The sequence below is a fragment of the Halichoerus grypus genome, chromosome 5, assembly GCF_964656455.1.
Source record: "Halichoerus grypus chromosome 5, mHalGry1.hap1.1, whole genome shotgun sequence".
Classification (NCBI taxonomy): Eukaryota; Metazoa; Chordata; class Mammalia; order Carnivora; family Phocidae; genus Halichoerus; species Halichoerus grypus.
In genome coordinates this window covers 28,432,747-28,451,256 of record NC_135716.1, presented here as the reverse complement: position 1 = coordinate 28,451,256, position 18,510 = coordinate 28,432,747, and the positions used below count along the sequence as shown (strand labels likewise).

Genomic DNA, 18,510 nt, shown 5'->3' with positions numbered 1-18,510 from the left:
TCCCCCTGCTTGTGTTCCCTTTCTCGCTGTCTCTCTCTCTGTCAAAAGAAACAAAACAAAACAAAAAAAACCTTTAAAAAAATTTTAAAAAAAAGAAGTAAAGATTGGTTAGAAATTGTATGATTGGAAAGAAAGATTTTTTTAATGAAAAGAATAAAGAGCAATTTTGGGATTTTTTTTTTTAACCTCTCTTGGTATGTAAACTGAATTCCTGTGTTAAGTTGGGTGTAATATGGTCCCAAAAGAAGTTGTGAAGTTAGTTAAATATATATGATAAACACTTCATGGTAACAAACTGACTTTTAGCTTTGAAATTTATAGTTTGTTTTTGTTTTAATTAAGAATTACCAGTCTTAGAAGCCTATTAGTAAAAGTAAAGAAGAAATATGGGTAGGCATAGATAGAATTAGTGAAGTGCTACCCATTATCTGAATTGTGCATTTCATGTATTGAGATACCAAGTGATGTGCAGGATGTGAACCTTTGTATTTTGTGTATCTCTATATATGTATGGTTTCCACTCTTATTAAGCTGTAGCTGAGGATATCTTCTAGTTGACTTTGGCTCCTTTTTATTTATTTTTTTTAAGATTTTATTTATTTATTTGACAGAGAGACAGCGAGAGAGGGGACACAAGCAAGGGGAGTGGGAGAGGGAGAAGCAGGCTTCCCACGGAGCAGGAAGCCCAGTGCAGGGAGCCCGATGTGGGACTCAATCCCAGGCCCCTGGGATCATGACTGAGCCGAAGGCAGACGCTTAACAACTGAGCCACCCAGGCGCCCCAACTTTGGCTCCTTTTTAGTAGCATATTTAATTGAGTCAACATTTTAGAAATTAGAATTTAAAATTCAGCATCTAAATTCCTGTTTTGACATGTACTCGCCTCCGGCCAGGATGGCAGCTATTCTTTTAGATGAAGATGGTGATAGCTGCAGAAACCGGCGTCTGGATGGAGCTTCCAGCAGCACTCTCTACTCTGCCGGTGTAGTGCAAATCTAACCATGGCCAGTGTTCCAAAAAGCCTGTTTTGTCACTAATGATGTAATTACTGGGCCCGATACAGCTAACACACGTCTTGTTTAATCCTACATAGTTCAGCTTTAAACTAACCTACTGCAACGATTTTCACAGCCTTTAGCCCCTTGTTCAAAAGAAATCTTTCATAAGGTGTGTGAGCAAACAACAGTTACTGTGGTGAGTAGTTTTGGCTGAAGCCACTTTGGGCAGTAGGGGTGCACTAGGGCTTACAGATTGTTTATGGGAAGAAGTTTCTCCTCAGATGAATTGGAGGGATGAGGAAGATGGTGGTTTCATGAAGAGCTTACTTTAGTAGTGAATAACTTAATAAACTTGTGTTTACTGTTTAGATAGATTTTTAAAATTTGAGGTACTGTCTCCTGATATCAAAAGGGAGCTCTTTTTATCTTAATATAATTTACTCTACTTTAATATAACCAACAGGGTTCCAAGGTTAATAGGATTAGCTTGTGGCTCCTTTTGTATTTAACTGTTTTTTTACTTTGCTTCCCAACTTTATTTTCCATGCCACTTAGTCGTGGCCATTGGGCATGCCCAGTAAGGAACCAGGGTAAGTTTTGAGAGTCATAGCTTCTTTTCACCAAAAGCCTTGATCTTCCAGAGCTGGAAACAGACACTATTCTAGGAACCCCCTCTTGCGCACATACCTAGCGCCGCCTCCACACTACCCCCCGCCCCCCCCCCCCCGGATTTCTACCCTGAATACCTGCTACTGACACCCGCTAATTCACCAAGCAGGAGCTTTGGCAGAGAAACTTAGGCTAGAAGTGTGTGGCCAACCAGGGTAATTGCAGCCTTCCTTCCTGGGAACTTCCACGGATATTAATACAGGTGCTTTGCCTATATATTGATCTGATTGCATCAATTCTGAGAGCTCAGAGTTCTCAGAGCTGTAGAAATGGTGCAGTATTAAATTGCCTGAGTTTGCGAATCATTTAAATGAAGATGATGGTTTTAAGGATCGACTGAGACTCTTAAGTGTTCATCATAGTGCCTGTGGCACATACATAAACAGCCCATGGTAATTGTTAGGATTCCACATTTTGCTGTGCACTCTTGGCAGCCCCCTCCCTGTGGACAATGGGAGAGGTTGGCTGATCTTGCCGTATTAATCTTTACACACCTTTATGGTGAACTGCAAATTTCATTAAGAGAGGGAAAGCATTATGTGTTCAGCAGTATCTGAGAGTCTATATCAATGACTCTTCCCAATACAGTGAGGTAGACCTTACCCCACTGCACATATGAAGAAACCAAGGCTTAGAAAGGCAGTTGTGTGCTTGATTAACAGGAAAACAGCAAGCTTTGAGGGCAGGTTACCTTAGTGGTTAATCAGCATTCAATGTGGACTATGATTTCAAAGCCCTCTTGGCTAGAAACTGCCCCCTGCCAAAAGTTCACCATTAGAATTTCGTATCTAGTTCTTAGCTCAGTGAAAATGTTACAAATTATAGTAGGTAACACCTATTTGTGTTTTCTAAGAACTTATTTAATAAATAAGGAAATTAGTTTGCTTTTTTATTGTTATATAAATAACAACCATAGTTGAACGTCAATGCCATTATGACTGTATTCCCAGTTTACTTGGGTCAGATATAATCAAGGCGAAATGAAATGTGGTTTATATTCACACAGTTGCAAAAATAGGCCAATTAGCTCACTTGATTGGATCATTGTTCCAATGAGGCCAAGGTCACAGGTTTTGTGCATGTGCAGACCACGGCTGTACCCAGAGACCCTCCTGCCACAACCTGTATCCCTGCCCTTGTCCGGTTATCTTCTGAATGTGTGTCTTTAGGATCTGATTGAGAGTATAAATGACACAGAAAAAATCATTTCCAGGCATAGGAAATTCAAAGGACATACTCTAAGTTGGTGGTATATTGAGGTAAATCATTATGGTTTCTTACTGTTATATCAATTTTGGCTCATTAATAAGATACTAACTTCTTCTGCCCCAAATCAGTTTCATTTGTTAAAATAGTCAATTCTTAATTTATACATCAAGGCAGTTTCCAAACCTGTCGATTATTCCTAAATAAAACCAGTGCTTACCTACTTTATGGAGAAAAATGTCATCATTAGATATATTGGCTTATGAAATAAATTTTTAAAAAGTTTTTTGACTTTTCTTTTTTTAGTGGTAAATGAAGTAAGATGTATGTAAGGCTACAGATATATTTCACTTCATTTAAGTTTAAAGTACACAAGAATACAGGTGCTTTTTATTTCTTTTTGAAGCTTCACAGCACATCTGAACCTCATAACTGCCAATCTGTCTTGATTAGAAGGAACCCTCGTGGAGTAAGATAATTACATGGGTCATCATTTTTAAGACTTTTTTCCATGGACTGCTTTCAGTGGGAGATGTGAAAATTATTAAGACTGCTTTCATCGTTCGTTTTCTCTATATAACCAACGAGCCAGAAATAATGTGCTGGTTCAGAAGAATGAAAGGTCAGTTTAAAATGCCAGCACCTATTGTTTACTGTAGAAAGTAAGGCTGGCAGACCATTGCAAACACCGTGAGCTATCGGATTGCCAGGAAGGGGAGGGAGGGCCTTACTGCACCATCAGATTGGAGAAACATTGCTGTTGTTAATGGTTTTCATACTCCAGTTCATTACAACTCCAGTCTGGCAAAATTTTTCAAAGTTACTCAGAATCACTTTGATCAAACATCTTCAGGGAATGAGAGTGAAACTGTCCCTGACGGCAGGTCAGATAAGATCACCATGGGGAGGAACTCTAGGGCAGCGAGGAGCAGTGGGGTAGGATGCCTGCCCTTCAGCACATTCACAAGGAGCCAGACGGGGTGCTCCAGCCAGCATCCTTGCGCATCCTCAGAGTCCCAGGCGCTGATACGAGCTCGGGAGCGAGATCCTCCTCACAGTTAAACCAGCAGATCACTGGCAAACACACTTGTGTGAGGAAAGATTAGAAAACACCTCCACGAAGCAATTTGTCTGTTTAGCACAGTAGAGGATCGAGCTCTTTAGCACTGCCCAGAATACTAGTCCCGGGGACTGGGAGTCACCCCGCAGGTGACTGGCAGTTTTCAAAGCACCGATATTTAGTGAGCTGGTTTCCTAGCTATTCTCAGAGGTGATGCTGAGACCACTACAGGGGACGAGAGGGAGGTGAATGGCAGGGCTCCGGGCCTGGTGCCCCCGTGCCCAAACTTCACTTTTATGTGGCTTATGTATAGGAATTTTTATGTGGAAAACATCTTTCAAAAGAGATACACCTTTTACAAAACTTAACAGTACTGAAGTATTCCCATCTTTTTTTTTTTTTTTTTTAAGATTTTATTTATCAGAGACAGCGAGAGAGCACAAGCAGGGGGGAGCGGCAGGCAGAGGGAGAAGCAGGCTCCCTGCTGAGCAAGGATCCCGAGGCTGGGCTCGATCCCAGCACCCTGAGATCATGACCTGAGCCGAAGGCAGACGCTTAACCAACTGAGCCACCCAGGCACCCGAAGTATTCCAATCTTTTAATACAAACCCTTATGAGTAGCATTCCAATCTTTTTGAGATTTTAAAAATTGTTTGGAATGACAGTTGTAACCATCAGCCATCACAGCCATTGTGACTGCCCGAGAATCAGTAGTCGCAGCAGAGCATGTCTTCCAATGGCTTAAAAATCTTACCTGATATCCACCTGTCTTATTCTATGTGGACTTTCTAATTGTGTGTGTTTGGGACAACTGGGAATTTGACATTCTTTCAAGATTTGATTGCTAAAAACCATTAGTTTTAATTTCCTACGTTACTGCTTCATTGTGCACACTTTGCCTGGTAAGACAGGGAATAGATCAAGTTTGTAGAAGTGCTCACTGAGCCAAATTGGAAATTGGAAACTGCCCCTAAACATTTTAAAATGAAAAGTCCTCAAGAGAAAAACATATCAGACCTAAGCACTACTTAGGCAGGGCCCATGATAGATGTAAATCACAGACTTCCTTTTTCTCCTGCCACAAATGTCAGAATCGCTTGGCATCTGAGTGCAATGCATTTTTTCCCCCTCTCTGAACAGCTCAACTTGGAAAGGTCAGCATATCCCTTTGGGAAAAAAATCTTTTCTTATAAATTGGAATGTTTGCACACATAACTGTAGGAAATATTTAACATTTGCTTTGATGGGACAGCAATTTATTCAATAGGGTGGAATTGTCCTTCTTTTTCCATTTTCCTGCCTATTTGTACATCACAGGCACACAAATTACTGAATGCAACTTTGAGCGCTTCTACGAGATCAGATCATCCTGTCCACAAAACCAGCCAACGCCTTGGGCTTCCGAAAGGCAAGCTATGTTCCATCTTTTATTTGCTCCAAGGGACTCGTTTGTGAGAGGCTGCTCTGAATAAAAGCAGTAATTTTCCACAGACTATACATACTGAAACCCTGAAGAAGGAGGAGGAAGGGCGGGGAGGCTGAGGGTGAGGAAAAGAAAAACAGAACAACAGGTCCAGGATCTCCTGCTTCACCTTTGCACACGTTTGTTTCAGTGTGGAAAGGACACTCAGTGTCCCATGTTTCAGATGAGGTCATTTTGTTTGCATCTTCTGGTTTACTGAAAGAGGGTTACAGATCATTATGACAAAGCAAGTCAGTTTGTGATCAGCTGCCTCTAATTTGATAATCAACATAAATATTTGTGGTTCATGGAGAATTCTTCTTCACCAGAGCCCATCTTTCTATCCATCTTGAATTGATGAAGAACAGCTCCGAGTTTGTGTGTTATATTCATTTCTGGAGCAATAGGGGATCCCGAAAACAAGCTTATATTTTTTCTTAAGGTAAAAATGCTTTAATTTTGCAACGACCAAAAATAGACACAAGGAGGGACTGTAAGGAAGATAACGGCATCGAGGTATTGGTTGAGGCTGGGGCTGGACTACAGGAAGGGACCTGAGTCAGCGCGGCTCATTATTTTGGGACATTTCCGATTATTCATCTCCAGAAAGAGTTTTCCTTCCATTTCAGCCAAATTGCTCTACAGTGCGCTAAGTGGCCATGTGTGGCCTGAGGCACCTGTGTACTCCAGGAGAAGAAACGCCCTATCAGAGACAAACCACCTCTCTCCACACCGACATCCTCGTACCCGACGGACGTCCCATCCCTTCTCATTTTCCCAAGCGCTTTCCTCCCTCCATGAATCCTTCCTTCCCTGGGTTAGTAATTTCTTTTTCTCCATTGCTCAACTACAAAAGCACACAGACACATTCTATCCCCTCTCCATATTGAAAAATAAACACTTGTAACTCATATTCCCTTATAATTACCACCCACGTCCCTGCTCCCTTTCAGTAAAACTTAAAAAAAATTAACAGTACACATTGATTTCTACTTCTCCTCCTCCATTCACTCTCTAACCCACTTCAACTGGCTTCCATCTCCACTTCTCCAAAGGAAGGATCTTGACAGTCGCTAAGACTTCGTCAAAGCCAGTGGGCATGTATCTGTTCTTGTGTTACTCAGCTTCTTGGATTTCCACACAGTTGACCACTCCACTCTTAAATCACTGCCCTCTCTTGGTTTTCACAATACCACCTTTCCCTGGTTCTTCTACCTTTGGACTGACTCTTCCCAGCTTGTTTTGTTGGTTCTCTATCCTCTATCTCTATCCGAATGTGGACGTGCCTTAGGTCCGTCTTTGGCTTTCTTCCCTTCTTTCTACTCTCTGGATGATTTCATCCAATTTGTGGTTTTAAATAGTATATAAATGCTGAAGAACCCCAATTTTATGACTCTAGCCCTGACAATGCCTGTGGTTTTCACATTCATATATGCAATTACTCGACATTTCCACGTAGATATTCACTTGACGTCTCAAAATTATTCTCCTAAACGTGTTTCTCTTTCCATTCTCAGTAAATGGCACCACCATTGACCCAGGTGCTCAAGTAAACACCTAAGAGTCATCCTTAATTTCTCTCTTCCTTTAACTCTACTGCATCACCTCCCCACATCCAATCTCTCCACAAATCACCTCAGTTTGGTCTTCAAGTTGTATCTTTATTCAACTTTAATCTCTAGGTCCACTTCCACCTCCATGTTGTCATAATCACTCATCCAGACTATTACAGTGGTCTCCCTGCACCCACTCCTTCCCGCTTACGGTACATGCTACACACGGCAGCCCATAATTAAAAAAAAAAAAAAAGTAAAAAGTAAAAAAAAAGCAGATCGTATCATTGTCCTGTTTAAAGTCCATTCACGTTTCTCATGGCACTAGGGATCAATTCAGACCAACCCTAGCGTGGTTTACATGGCCCCATATGGACTAGCCTCTTGTGGGCTTCTCCAGTAGCCCGCCTCCCACACTTTACTCCGCTCTAGCCACCCTGGCCTCCTTGTTGCCCTGGTAACATGTCCCGTCCTTTTCTGACTCAGGGCCTTTGCATCTGTTCTTTTTGCAACATTTTACCCCGGTATCTTCACATACCTGGCTCTTTTTAATCCATTAGTACTAGTGTTATTTATTCTTCAGAGATTTGTTCCTTACCTTTACCCCTGTCACTCTTGTTCAAAACACTTTATTTGCTTGGAAGTACTTACCTTCATCTAAAATGATCTTCTTCATTTGTAGGCATGTTCTGGGGCTTTTACAGACAGAACCTAAGCTCCCTGAGGGCAGAAGCCTTGTCTCCCTCCTTTAGTATTGATGGCTGATCTAGTAAAGTGCCTAGCACCCAGTAAGTATTTGTTGGATGAATTAATTCATTCAAAGGCTATTTTTAGAACCCCTACTATGTGCCACATACTGTTCTAAGTTCTTGATATACATCTGTGAACAAAACAGGACACAGATCCCTACCCTCAGAAACCTAATACTTTAGTGGGAGAGATGGGCAATGATCAAGACAAGTAAATCAACTAAAAATACAATATGTTTAAAGGTGGTAAGTGCTAGAGAAGGAGAGTTTCTGGATGCAAACTTAGGATAGTCTCGTCTCTTTTTCCCTTTACAGTGGAAAAAACATTTGCTTCGCAGACACTTGAAATCCTGGCTTCTAAGGTAAACCATGGAATTGTGAGTGGTTTACCTCTTTGGGGTTTAGCTCCCTTATCTGTAAAATAGAATAATACCCACCTCACAAATTTGGTGTGAGGAATAAATAAGGTAATATAAATCAAATATTATCTCGTCCTTCCCAGCCACCCACCCTCACCCTATTATTCCAAAGGGATGAAGCACACGGTATTAGTATGTTCTCCCTCTCTGTAACCTTAACATGCAACCCAACTTTTTTTGCAAATACTCAACACATCCTTAGCACATAAATATATGAACAAACAAGTGTATGGGTAATTTCAGAGCAAACAATCAAAGCTACTTTTATTCAGAAGCAATGCTTTTTTAAAGACAGTAGGAAACCTTCCCGTTTCTTTAATAATTTCCCCCCTTTCTCATTTCTTAAGTTAATTCCATTTTTATAGACCCCTATTGACAAAGAAGAAAGGATCTATCCATTTAGTCTTTCTTACCATATATAGGAGTAAAACTAAACAGATAATTATTTTATAGGAGGATAAAACATTTATTTAAATGGAAACACTAATCTTTATTTTCATCATGCTGAAGTGTGTGGTTACAAACAATTTCCAATAAAACGCTATATAATAAGCAAAAAATAAGTTAATACATAGTAAACTCACATACAGTTTCATCAATTAACAGGTTTAGGAACAAACAAGCCATTTTCCGACTCTGGAGCTACATTTAGTAAAAAACTGCAAACACTCAAACCTTATCAACCCCAAGTAAGACACTAAGGAGCTATTCAAGACTTCTTCAAACCAATTACACGAATACAGTTTTATTTTTGGTTACAGTCCCCTGCTGTGCACAAGACCATTGGAATGCTGTAACAATTACACATTTTAAAAGGGCACAAAGCAAAGCAAGGAGCTAACATGCCAGCCTTACAGAAGCTGTCTTGAAAGTGCAAACTCTGCATTTTCTCTTCCTGAACCACTAGGATAAGCACGGGTACCTCGGACGACACGGCAGGGTCAGGAGCATGCTTTCTCTACCACTGGTGGGACATTTAACTTGAACCACGTCTCCATGCCTTTGAAGATACCTCCAGTTTTAAACAGTGAACAGGTGTCAACTAAATATAGTGCAAATCAAATACCGAGGAGCAAAACGACAGACTAGAGACCGCCCCAGGTCGACCCGCTGTCTCCCCGCCGGGCAGCACGCCCCACGGGACAACTTGGCTTCAGGTTTTGCCGTGGGAGGCGCTGCGGCGGAGCGAATGCAGGGCGACCACACAGCAGCCCCGCAGCAGCGCTCCGATGTTGTAGACGGGATCGGTCGCCCCTCTCTGAGTACTGAATGCCCACAGAACCGTGGGCACCACCGGGGCAGCCACGGCCAGGAGATCCACCAGGAAGCTGCTGCTCCAGTACTGCCTCCCGACGGCCCCCCGGGGCAGCGGGCGGACGCCGTCCAGTCTCTCCTCCGTGGAGCCTGCAAAATCCAGCTCTCTCATGAGGCGGTTTGCAGGGGCTTCCGTTCCCACCGCGGCGGACGGGGTCTCCCCGGGAGACAAAAGGATGGCGGAGTTGGGATTTCTTGGCGTTAGATCAACCAGGAATGCGGAGATGGCCTCGGGGAAGCTTTGTGTCGAGTCAGCCCCGGACTCATCAGGAGAGGCTGAGCCCGAGGGACAGGGGTCCTGGAGCTTGAGCACGTGCCGAATGAGCTCCGAGACCGCAGGGCTGTAGGGCACCACGTCGGTCTGCACGGCCCGCTCCACCAGCGCTCGGGCCTCTTCCTGGGCCCCGGCCCCAGGGGCTGATCGAAGAAGCTCCAGGTCGGGGGCCTCGGTGGTGGTGGCGGCGGCGGCCGTCACCATGCCATCAAACAGATCCGTGCCGTCGGCCATACCATCCCCCACCAGCAGCTCGCTGCCAGCCCCCTCCTCCATGCCCGGCGCCTCCAGAGACAGCCCATCCGCCATCTTGCCGAAAGGGGTGCTGGGGGGTAAGCTTTTCTCCGGGGAATCGCACGGGAAGTCCAGGCACAGTTCATCCCTCAGAGAGCCGCTGTGCGCCATCTCCATGCTCTGAAGCAGGGACTCCAGCTTCTTGTTTTGGATGTTTATGTCCACAAAATACTTCTGAATGCCTTTATCTTTATCCGCCAAGCTGCTCCGCATCGTTTCGATGACCTGTCGGAGCTGTTTGATCTCTTTCCTGGCTTCCTTCAGGGCCAGCTGGGCCTCCACGCGGTGGCACTCTTCCTCAATCCAGTCTTCCCTCATGCGGGCCAGCTGGGACTTGAGCTCCACGATCTCGCTCTCCCTGCGGCGAGAAGACGCGCGGCTAAGGGCACGGCGGCCTTCGGGCGTGCAGACGTTCCTGCGGCCGCCCGGCCGAGAGCCTGTGCTCTTCCCCTTGAAACGCAGAGGCTAAATCACTTCTGAGTTTTCCCTCACACGTATTAGCCAGGAACTGCCCCCCTTCATTGTAAAATAGCAAAAATGATAATAACTAGACTCAGAATCAAAAATGCGACTGTTGGTTTTCTTCCTCTCTGAGTGCTCACTATCTGTCAGGCAGCACGCTAAGTATAGGCATTATCCTCTATTCAGTACTTAATATTTGAAATTTTGTTACGAGATCGCATTAGAGCTTCTTTGCCTGCTTGTACATCCATAGCCTACCCTTTCCTATGTCTACACTTTGTGGAAGGAAAGTTCGTTTCCCTTTTAATTACCCATCACAGACAGAAGGCAGACGGGTTAAGTTACGGCCTGCAGCAGTGTTCTGATCATGTAATAATCTGAAATTTTTTAAAATTAGAAAATGCTGCATGTTGCAAAGACTGTGTGAAAAGTTGATTATTCTGTCTCTTCTCAAGGTAAGAGGATGTGGGATCCATCCTACACTGAAGAAAATCCATCCCACTGTTTTAGATCCTTCACGGGACCCTATCTCAAGATCTGTGTCGAAAAGTTCTTCCTGACATATTTCTTCATAGTCGATGTAAATACAAGTCCTCATATTCTCAGTGGATATGAAGACCAGGCAATGAGGATCCTGATATATATGAAGGGATGGTGTCAGTTTTGCTTCTCTTAGTTTAGATCTGAGTGTTCTCCAGTTCAATGCCTTCCCATGCTTCCCTGCCATGAGTGCTCAAACCCTCCCGTAGATTCTCAAATCATAAACAAAGACTTCCAGAAAGTAAGGTCTGACTCATGCTATCCTCACCCTGAGTTCACAGCTACCCTGGTCAGAGCTCTGTCCAGCTATCCCAGAATGTTCCAGGGGAAAATCATTAAGCAGAAAATCTGGCCTGCCCCAAGATGTCAAAGGTCTTTTCTCTCCTAGATAAGATCTTGCAAGCATGGGCTGTTTTTTGGTTTTTGTTTTTTTACTTTAACACTTAGCCAAGAATAATGAACCTCTTCCTTCAGCACAGAAATAGCTTGGAGGAATCACAATACACACGGCCATCCACGCTCTCAGAGAGATAAACAGGGCTTAATAGGGCCCCCGTGTGTGACCCTTTCTGCTGGAAGTATGGGATTGTTCCTGTGAGTGTTCCTGCCATTTAAAAATAGCCACGCACACACCCAACACTTCATGTCAAAGCCGTACACACCCAGAAAAAGTAGGGGGCCCACTCTAACCTGAGAGGGTCCCCTGAACTCCTGAAACACCAAATCATGCAGGAATACGAAAGGGCTCTTTTGAAAGACCGGTTTAGGGAATTTGGCAAAAATTCAAGGAAATCATTTTTCTTCTTTTCTATTTCTCTAGAGTGTGGACTTGTATTTCACTTTATGGAAAAAGAAACCGCCCTAAATCAGGGTGAAAGGAGTGCAGGTTCACCTTTCATGAAGTCGGCGCTCAGATTCCTTCAGCTTGGTCTTCAGGTGCCTCACTGTGACCTCTTTCTGCTGCAGAGGAGTCAAATATTGCTCTGGATTTGGGGGCTTAACACCATGATTTTCACCACAGGACATGTACCTTCCAGAGCGCCTGAAATAATCCAAGCAATGAAATGTTACGTCTTCTGTAAAAAAACAAAGTTAAGGCGAAGCTAACAGCTTGAGAAGGGATGGCGGCTGCGCGCTGGGGTCTTACACCTCCATAACGCGTGCTTCCCTTGGGAAGGGCGACTGGACTCTACCTGCCCATCTCAGGACTGCGCATTACTTGGGAGACTGTGGGGAGGGTGTTTGTGGAGAGGGTGGAGGCAGTGGAGAGGGAAGATTTTCTATGGCTTAGGAATGACCTCATACAAAATAATGCACAATTGTGCACGGGCCTGCCTGTGGGTTCAGAGTACCACACTGTGAGATCAGAGGACAATGAGCGGGGCGGGCGCGAGGGAAGGCCAGCAGCGAGACGTCCTGACTTCCCACACAATGTGCTGCCGCCTAACATTCTGATTGTTAGGAGCTGGATTCAAAGGGTTCCGAGATCAATCCCCGCTGTGAGGGGGCCCATCTGGAGGCAAGTTTCCTTCTTCCAAAGCGAAAAGGCTACTCCACCGTCACCAGAGTGTGTTTTGTAAGAGAGGTGCCCTGGGTTCGAGAAAACGTCCTGAGCTGGAATGTCAGCCCCGCTCAGGCCTGGCCAAGTGCTGGGCATCCCTGCTGTACGAGGGCTGACGAACGAGGATGGCCACCCGGGAGGAGGACGACTGAGGGAGGAGGGCTGGCAGCTTCCTCCCTGGCTCTGGAGCCAGCCCAGGCCGCTACACTCGCCCTGCTCCCCCATGAGCCTGCACTCCGTCCAAGATGGCCTGTGTCCAGCTCCCAACCTTCTAGTGCTCCTGTTGTGGCCCCCTTGGTTGCATAGGTCCTTTTTTCCAGAACCTCCCGCCCTTCCCCCCCCCCCACCGCCCCGGGACTAATTAATTCCTTGCTTGACCTTCAGATTTCATTTCAATGTCATTTCCTCACAGAGGCCTCCTCTGATCCCTCCAGACTGAGCTGGATCCCCTCCTGACCTCTTAAATACACATACAGCAACAGGTACTCGCAGAATAACCTGAAATGTGTTTTTGTCATTAGGTGAGCAATGTCTTTGGTATCCTCCGGGCAGTAAGCACAGGGACCCTCTCTGCCGTTCACTGTCCCATTCCCAGTGCTCTACAGGGTGCCTGGCACATCGTGGTACTCAACACGTATCTGATGTTTGAATGAACGGTGAACACGAGAGTGAGTCTTTCCTGTTCTGAGGGAAAGGTGTAGGTCCCTCCTACTGCCCTGTGCCACTTTTCCTCCCTGGCCAGTCACTCCTCAGACTGCCAAGCCTTAGCAGAAACTGCTTTGTGTTCTTTCTGCAGCTGCCCTTGAAGGATTCGCTGAGTGCAGGAAAGGAAAGAGAAGTGACTTACTACAGAGTAAGGCAGGCGCTCGAGAGTTGCATACCTTTTTTTTTTTTTTTTTTAAGTGTTTGAAAGAAAACTTACCGAGGAGGGCAAACTCCGAACCGGGAGCTGGAGATGAGCGGCACTCACCTCATGACTGGGCTGCCGTCGCTTCCTTTGTAGGAGCCGGAGTTGCTACTACTTGGGGAGGAAGGCGCGTAACTGGGATGGATGTTAACAGGACTCAGCTGATTCCTGCACAGCATGGACAGAAAGTCCTTCTCCCGTGGGGAGGGCGGGCTGTTGCCAGACTTGTATGACGAAGCTCCATTACTCCGCCCATGGGGACCTCGGCTGGGAGAAAAGCATGTAAAATGTTCACATGCTTGGGGCGACCAGGGCTCAAATGCTAATACTTGGCTCCGGCGTAAGGCTAGTTACAACTAAGGAAAGCCAATGTACAGAGTTGAAAGGGCAACATAATTACTTAGTGCAAACTGTCCTTACCAGCAGCCCTCTTCCCACCTGCCTGAGATTTCTTTCCTCTGCCATGAGCACAGGCAACCTCACCCTCTGCCGTTCGTGCAAATAGTTTCTGACCATAAAGCTGGTTTTGGATTAATCTCAATGCTTGTTAAGAGCACAACCCACATCAAATATTGATTTGGTTGAGGTTCCCTTTGAAGGCTGTTCCAGGACACCTGTTTCAGCTTAAACATGTTTGGGTTTGGTTCATGTTGGGGTAAGAAAACTAGGATGGTTCATTTGGAGTATGAGGAAAAAGGGGTTGTTGCCCACAAAGGAGGAAGAGAAAAGAGGACAGATGAACATAACAAATGTCTCAAGCCTATAGTTTTAACCACCTATTTTCTTTCCTTTTCTTTCCATGCTCCAATGACTGAACACAACCTTTATCATTTAACTGCTGAAATGTTGTAACAGCCCTCTCCTGGCTCCCTGGCCTGTCATCTTGCCCCCTCAGCAAGGAGGCTGATTTTCTGGCTGGAGTGGCCTTTCTAAAATGAAACCAGATATCACTGTCCTCAAAGCCATTCAATGGCTCCCCAGTGCCTCACGAGGTCCAATCCCACCTCCCCATCCAACCCATCCTTTACCACTCCTCCCTCTGTATTCCAGAATTCCAAACAACTTACAGTTTCCTGACGACTCACGCTCTCCAGCACCTTTATGTTTTTGAACTTATAATTTTCTCTGCCTAGAACATCCTCCTGCTCCCCACCCTAAGCCTTGGGATATTTCCGACTTCGAGACCAATGGGAGCCTACTCCAAGCAGCCTTCTCTGGCTTCTTCCTTCTCTAGGCTTGTGTACATGTGCCTCCTCGGTGGTCCCTAGTACTCTCTGCAAAAGTCCATTCTGGAATTTTTCTCGTGGCATCACAACCCCACACTGTGTGTCCTTCCTGCCAGACAAGGGCATTCCCAGGGCAGGAGCACAGTCTGTTCTGTCCCCACTGCTTCCTGGCACATGCTGGGAGCTCCCGAAACGATGACTAAATGGATAAACTGGGTCTGAGCCTTGGCGCCGCCACTTACTAGGAACTTAGGCAAGTAAGCTACTTAATACACAGGGACCCTAATAACCTCTCTTGTCTTCCTCACAGAGTTGATATGAATCAAAGAATGCAGGTGAGTGCATCTGATAAGATGTGAAAGGCAATTCAGCTGTAGGATATTATTACAGGATCAACTGGTTTGGACTTCCCTATTCACCTAGTTCCTGAGATTTGACACCCACTATGTAAGGAAGCCACCTGAGAATGTTGAAATTACTTAAATAGGATAAAAGTTCGGTGTCAGGAATATTTCTTGATGACATTACAAGAAAACAAAAGAGAACAAGATACCTGTCATACAGAAACACTGCTTTTTGACCATCCCCTCTTTGCAATTTCGATTACAGCTGCATCCGACAGACACATCTCAAGGAGAAACGCATGTAAACGTGAGCGTGCGTGTGGTATACGTGTACTTGGCTCCGAAACCGCACTCACTTAAAACCAAATGCAATTTCAACTAGCTGTCAACCCAGGAAATCACATATAAATGAAACATCACCAAATTCTAAAGTTAAAAAGTTCTTTCCTTTTGAAATCACCCAGATAGACTCTGCCTCCTTTTTGTGAGAAGGGGACACTTTATATGGAACAGATGGGCTGATGGCTTTGTGACAGACCAACTCCAGCAGCCAGTGGTGCTGGGCTGAGCAGCAGAAAAGAACACGGGCTCTGGCTTCGATCCGCTTCTCCACACTTCACTTCTGAGCCTACTCCAGCCGGCCTGCCCATTTCTGAATGTGACAGTGAGACATATGCAGGGTTAACCACCACAGGTCAGGACGGAGAGTAAAGAGCTAGCCCTGAGTTTGACCTGGGCAATTCTCTTCTGAGTTGACCTTCACCAACGACCTTCTGAGACCCCAGCCCTGTTCCAGATGCTTTAGGGGCACATACTTCATTTTGACCATCATGCTATAAAGCTGGTACAATTATTACCTCTCATTTACATTATGTGGACTAGTCAGTTATGTGAAGTAACTGAGGTTCAGGGAAAAATCTGGTCCAAGAACACACAGCCGAACGAAGATCTAAATACAGATGTTTTAATTCTACAGAAATGTCTCCTTCCTACTTTACACAAATAGGAGATATTATTCGGGGCTTGTAAACAGGTGTGTTAGGTGCTGGCTATGGATGTGGTTATCACCTGAAGAACTCACCACTGACTTTTACTGCGGTGCAGTCACTAAGGTACAAATGAAATTAGATGGGTATTTTGAAGAACTCACCTGCTATACTGAATAAAGCAAAATCTCTTCAAGTATTAAACACTACTAAAGTACAGTCAAATCTTCAAATATATTTCAGGAAATGAGTGGTTAGACCATAATAACTGACTTTTAAAAAAGAAACTACATGCTTAAAAGTATCAGTCCTGTTCCTTACATTTAGTTCAGTTCAAATGCTAGCACATAGGGGTAAAAAGTCATTGCAAAACATTTTCAAGAAGAGGCCAGGGTTCCATGTTTGCCGTGGCCATGGCCAGGCAAACCCCATGCTACCTTCCTCAGCCCACCCTAAACCCCTTGGTGTGGTGGACAAGAAGAATGCAGTCCACCAAGAGGAGACAGAATTCTGCTGACCCTGTCCCTTCCTGCACACCTGAACACAGTAAATGGAAATGAAGAGAAAGAGAAGGGAACCTTACAAGGGGTCCAGGTGAATTTCTATCCGCCACCCCCCCCCCCCGCCCCCGACGTTGTCCTTTACTTCAAGGCAACATTACTATCACTGTCATCACCATGATCACTGTTATGGGCTGAATCGTGCCCCCCCCAATTCATAATGTGGAAGTCCCAACCCCCAGTCCCTAAGAATGTGACTATATTTGGAAACATGGCTTTTAAGAAAGGTAATTAAATCCAATTAAATCCTATTCCAATTTGACTAGTGTCCTTATAAGAAGAGGAAACGTGGACAGAGGCCCAGAGAAAGGTTCTGTTGTAGAAGCAGAGATAAGATGGCCATCACTAAGCCAAGGAGAGAGGCTTCCAAAGAAGCCAATCCTGCTGACACCTGGATCTTGGACTTCTAGCCTCCAGAATTGTGAGAAGGTGAATTCCTGCTGTGTGAGCCCCCCAGTCTGTGATATTTTGTGATGGCAGCCTGAGCAAACTAAGATGATCATCATCACCACCGTCATCATCTTCATTATTATGTCCATCGGTATTATTTTTATCAGTACTAATGAAAATATTCATTTATGACCCTTTTACAAAATTCTGGGCACCATGTTAAGCACTCATACATTAGCTCATTTAACTCAGTGAGGTGGATGCCACTAATACCCCCATTTTCCAGAACAGTAAGGCTTGGGGCTCTGGCTCATGTACATAATAAGTAACGGAGGATAAACTCAAGCCCACGTCTGACTCCAAATTCCAAATTTTTTTTTTCCTTCTCACTTCTATCTGCCCTTGGTCAGATTAGGATTTTAGTTTAAGAAAGAGAATTCCTCAGGGGCGCCTGGATGGCGCATTCGGTTAAGTGTCCAGCTCTTGGTTTTGGCTCAGGTCATGAACTCACGGTATTGGAATTGAGCCCTCAGCTCAGTCTGGAGTCTGCTTAAGACTCTCCTTCTTCCTCTGTCCCTCCCCTCTCTCTCTCTCTCTCTCTCTAAAATAAATAAATAAATCTTTAAAAAAGAGAGAGAGAGAATTCCTCAGAAATGTCAGCAGAGTTGGTCTTCTGTAAGAAGAGATCATTTGCAAATCTTTACGTTTTGTTTTTAAAATCCAATCAAAAATATTCTCACCAACTCCACCTGTCATTTATTTTTCCCACCCCTTCACCAAATGTTCCTGCTCGCCTTCCTCCCAGGAGCTAATTCTCCACAGAGAAAATTCATTTATTATAGGAGGAGCAAGCCATTTAAAAGGATCATAAGCTATTACACAGTTTGGCAAGGATACCCGACGCATCTCGAGGAGTCGCCCTCAATGCACCGTCCTGTAGAACACAAAAATTCTGTGAAACGCCCGAGATATCCCATCACAGAAATCTACTGACTGTGCTCTGTGCCTGGGCCAGATTAAAAAAAAAAAGTGAGGATAATGGATAGAACACTGCCAATTCCAATTTTCCATCATTAAGCATGTATCTGATTTGCACATAATTCTATTTAGCTATTTTATGTTTAACATCAATTTTTAGTCACTTGGAGAAACCACGGATTCCAGACTAGATGATTTTCTCTAAGTCACTCAGTATTGTTGACATTACCTTGGAATTTAACCACAAACACAAATTCTTTTGAGATGCTTAATAAAATTGGCTTCTTTGACAGGCCATTTCTTTTTTCTCTTGCTCTCTGTTCTTTGATACCTTGTACTATAGGTATGTGCCAATTTTCTTGAATGGGTTAGAAAAATGGTTTATTCTCAGAGCAAGCCACAACTGATTTACACAGAAAATGTTCATATTCATATTCTGTGATCCCAGAGGTACTTTATATCCAAAGTAGATTGTGTTTGGGGATAGAAAAACTGTGCTTTTTCATTGTGGACTTCACTCTTTTGTCACAGGTTTGTCTGGCTTCAGCTTTATTTTTA

General features: G+C 44.5%; 1 protein-coding gene across 5 annotated transcripts in view; it reads right to left on the bottom strand.

Moving 5' to 3' along the window:
- Positions 1 to 8,353: 8,353 nt before the first annotated feature.
- SYBU (syntabulin) overlaps positions 8,354 to 18,510 on the bottom strand; it is a 112,849-nt gene continuing 102,692 nt past the window's right edge. For all 5 annotated transcript variants that reach the window (XM_036075737.2, XM_036075738.2, XM_036075739.2 and 2 more), the window contains 3 exons: positions 13,532 to 13,735; positions 11,893 to 12,042; positions 8,354 to 10,356 (listed from right to left, as the gene is read on the bottom strand). In XM_036075737.2, coding sequence (XP_035931630.1) covers positions 9,270 to 10,356; positions 11,893 to 12,042; positions 13,532 to 13,735 — 1,441 coding nt within the window. In that variant the 3' untranslated portion in view covers positions 8,354 to 9,269. The remainder of the gene's footprint in view (positions 10,357 to 11,892; positions 12,043 to 13,531; positions 13,736 to 18,510) is intronic.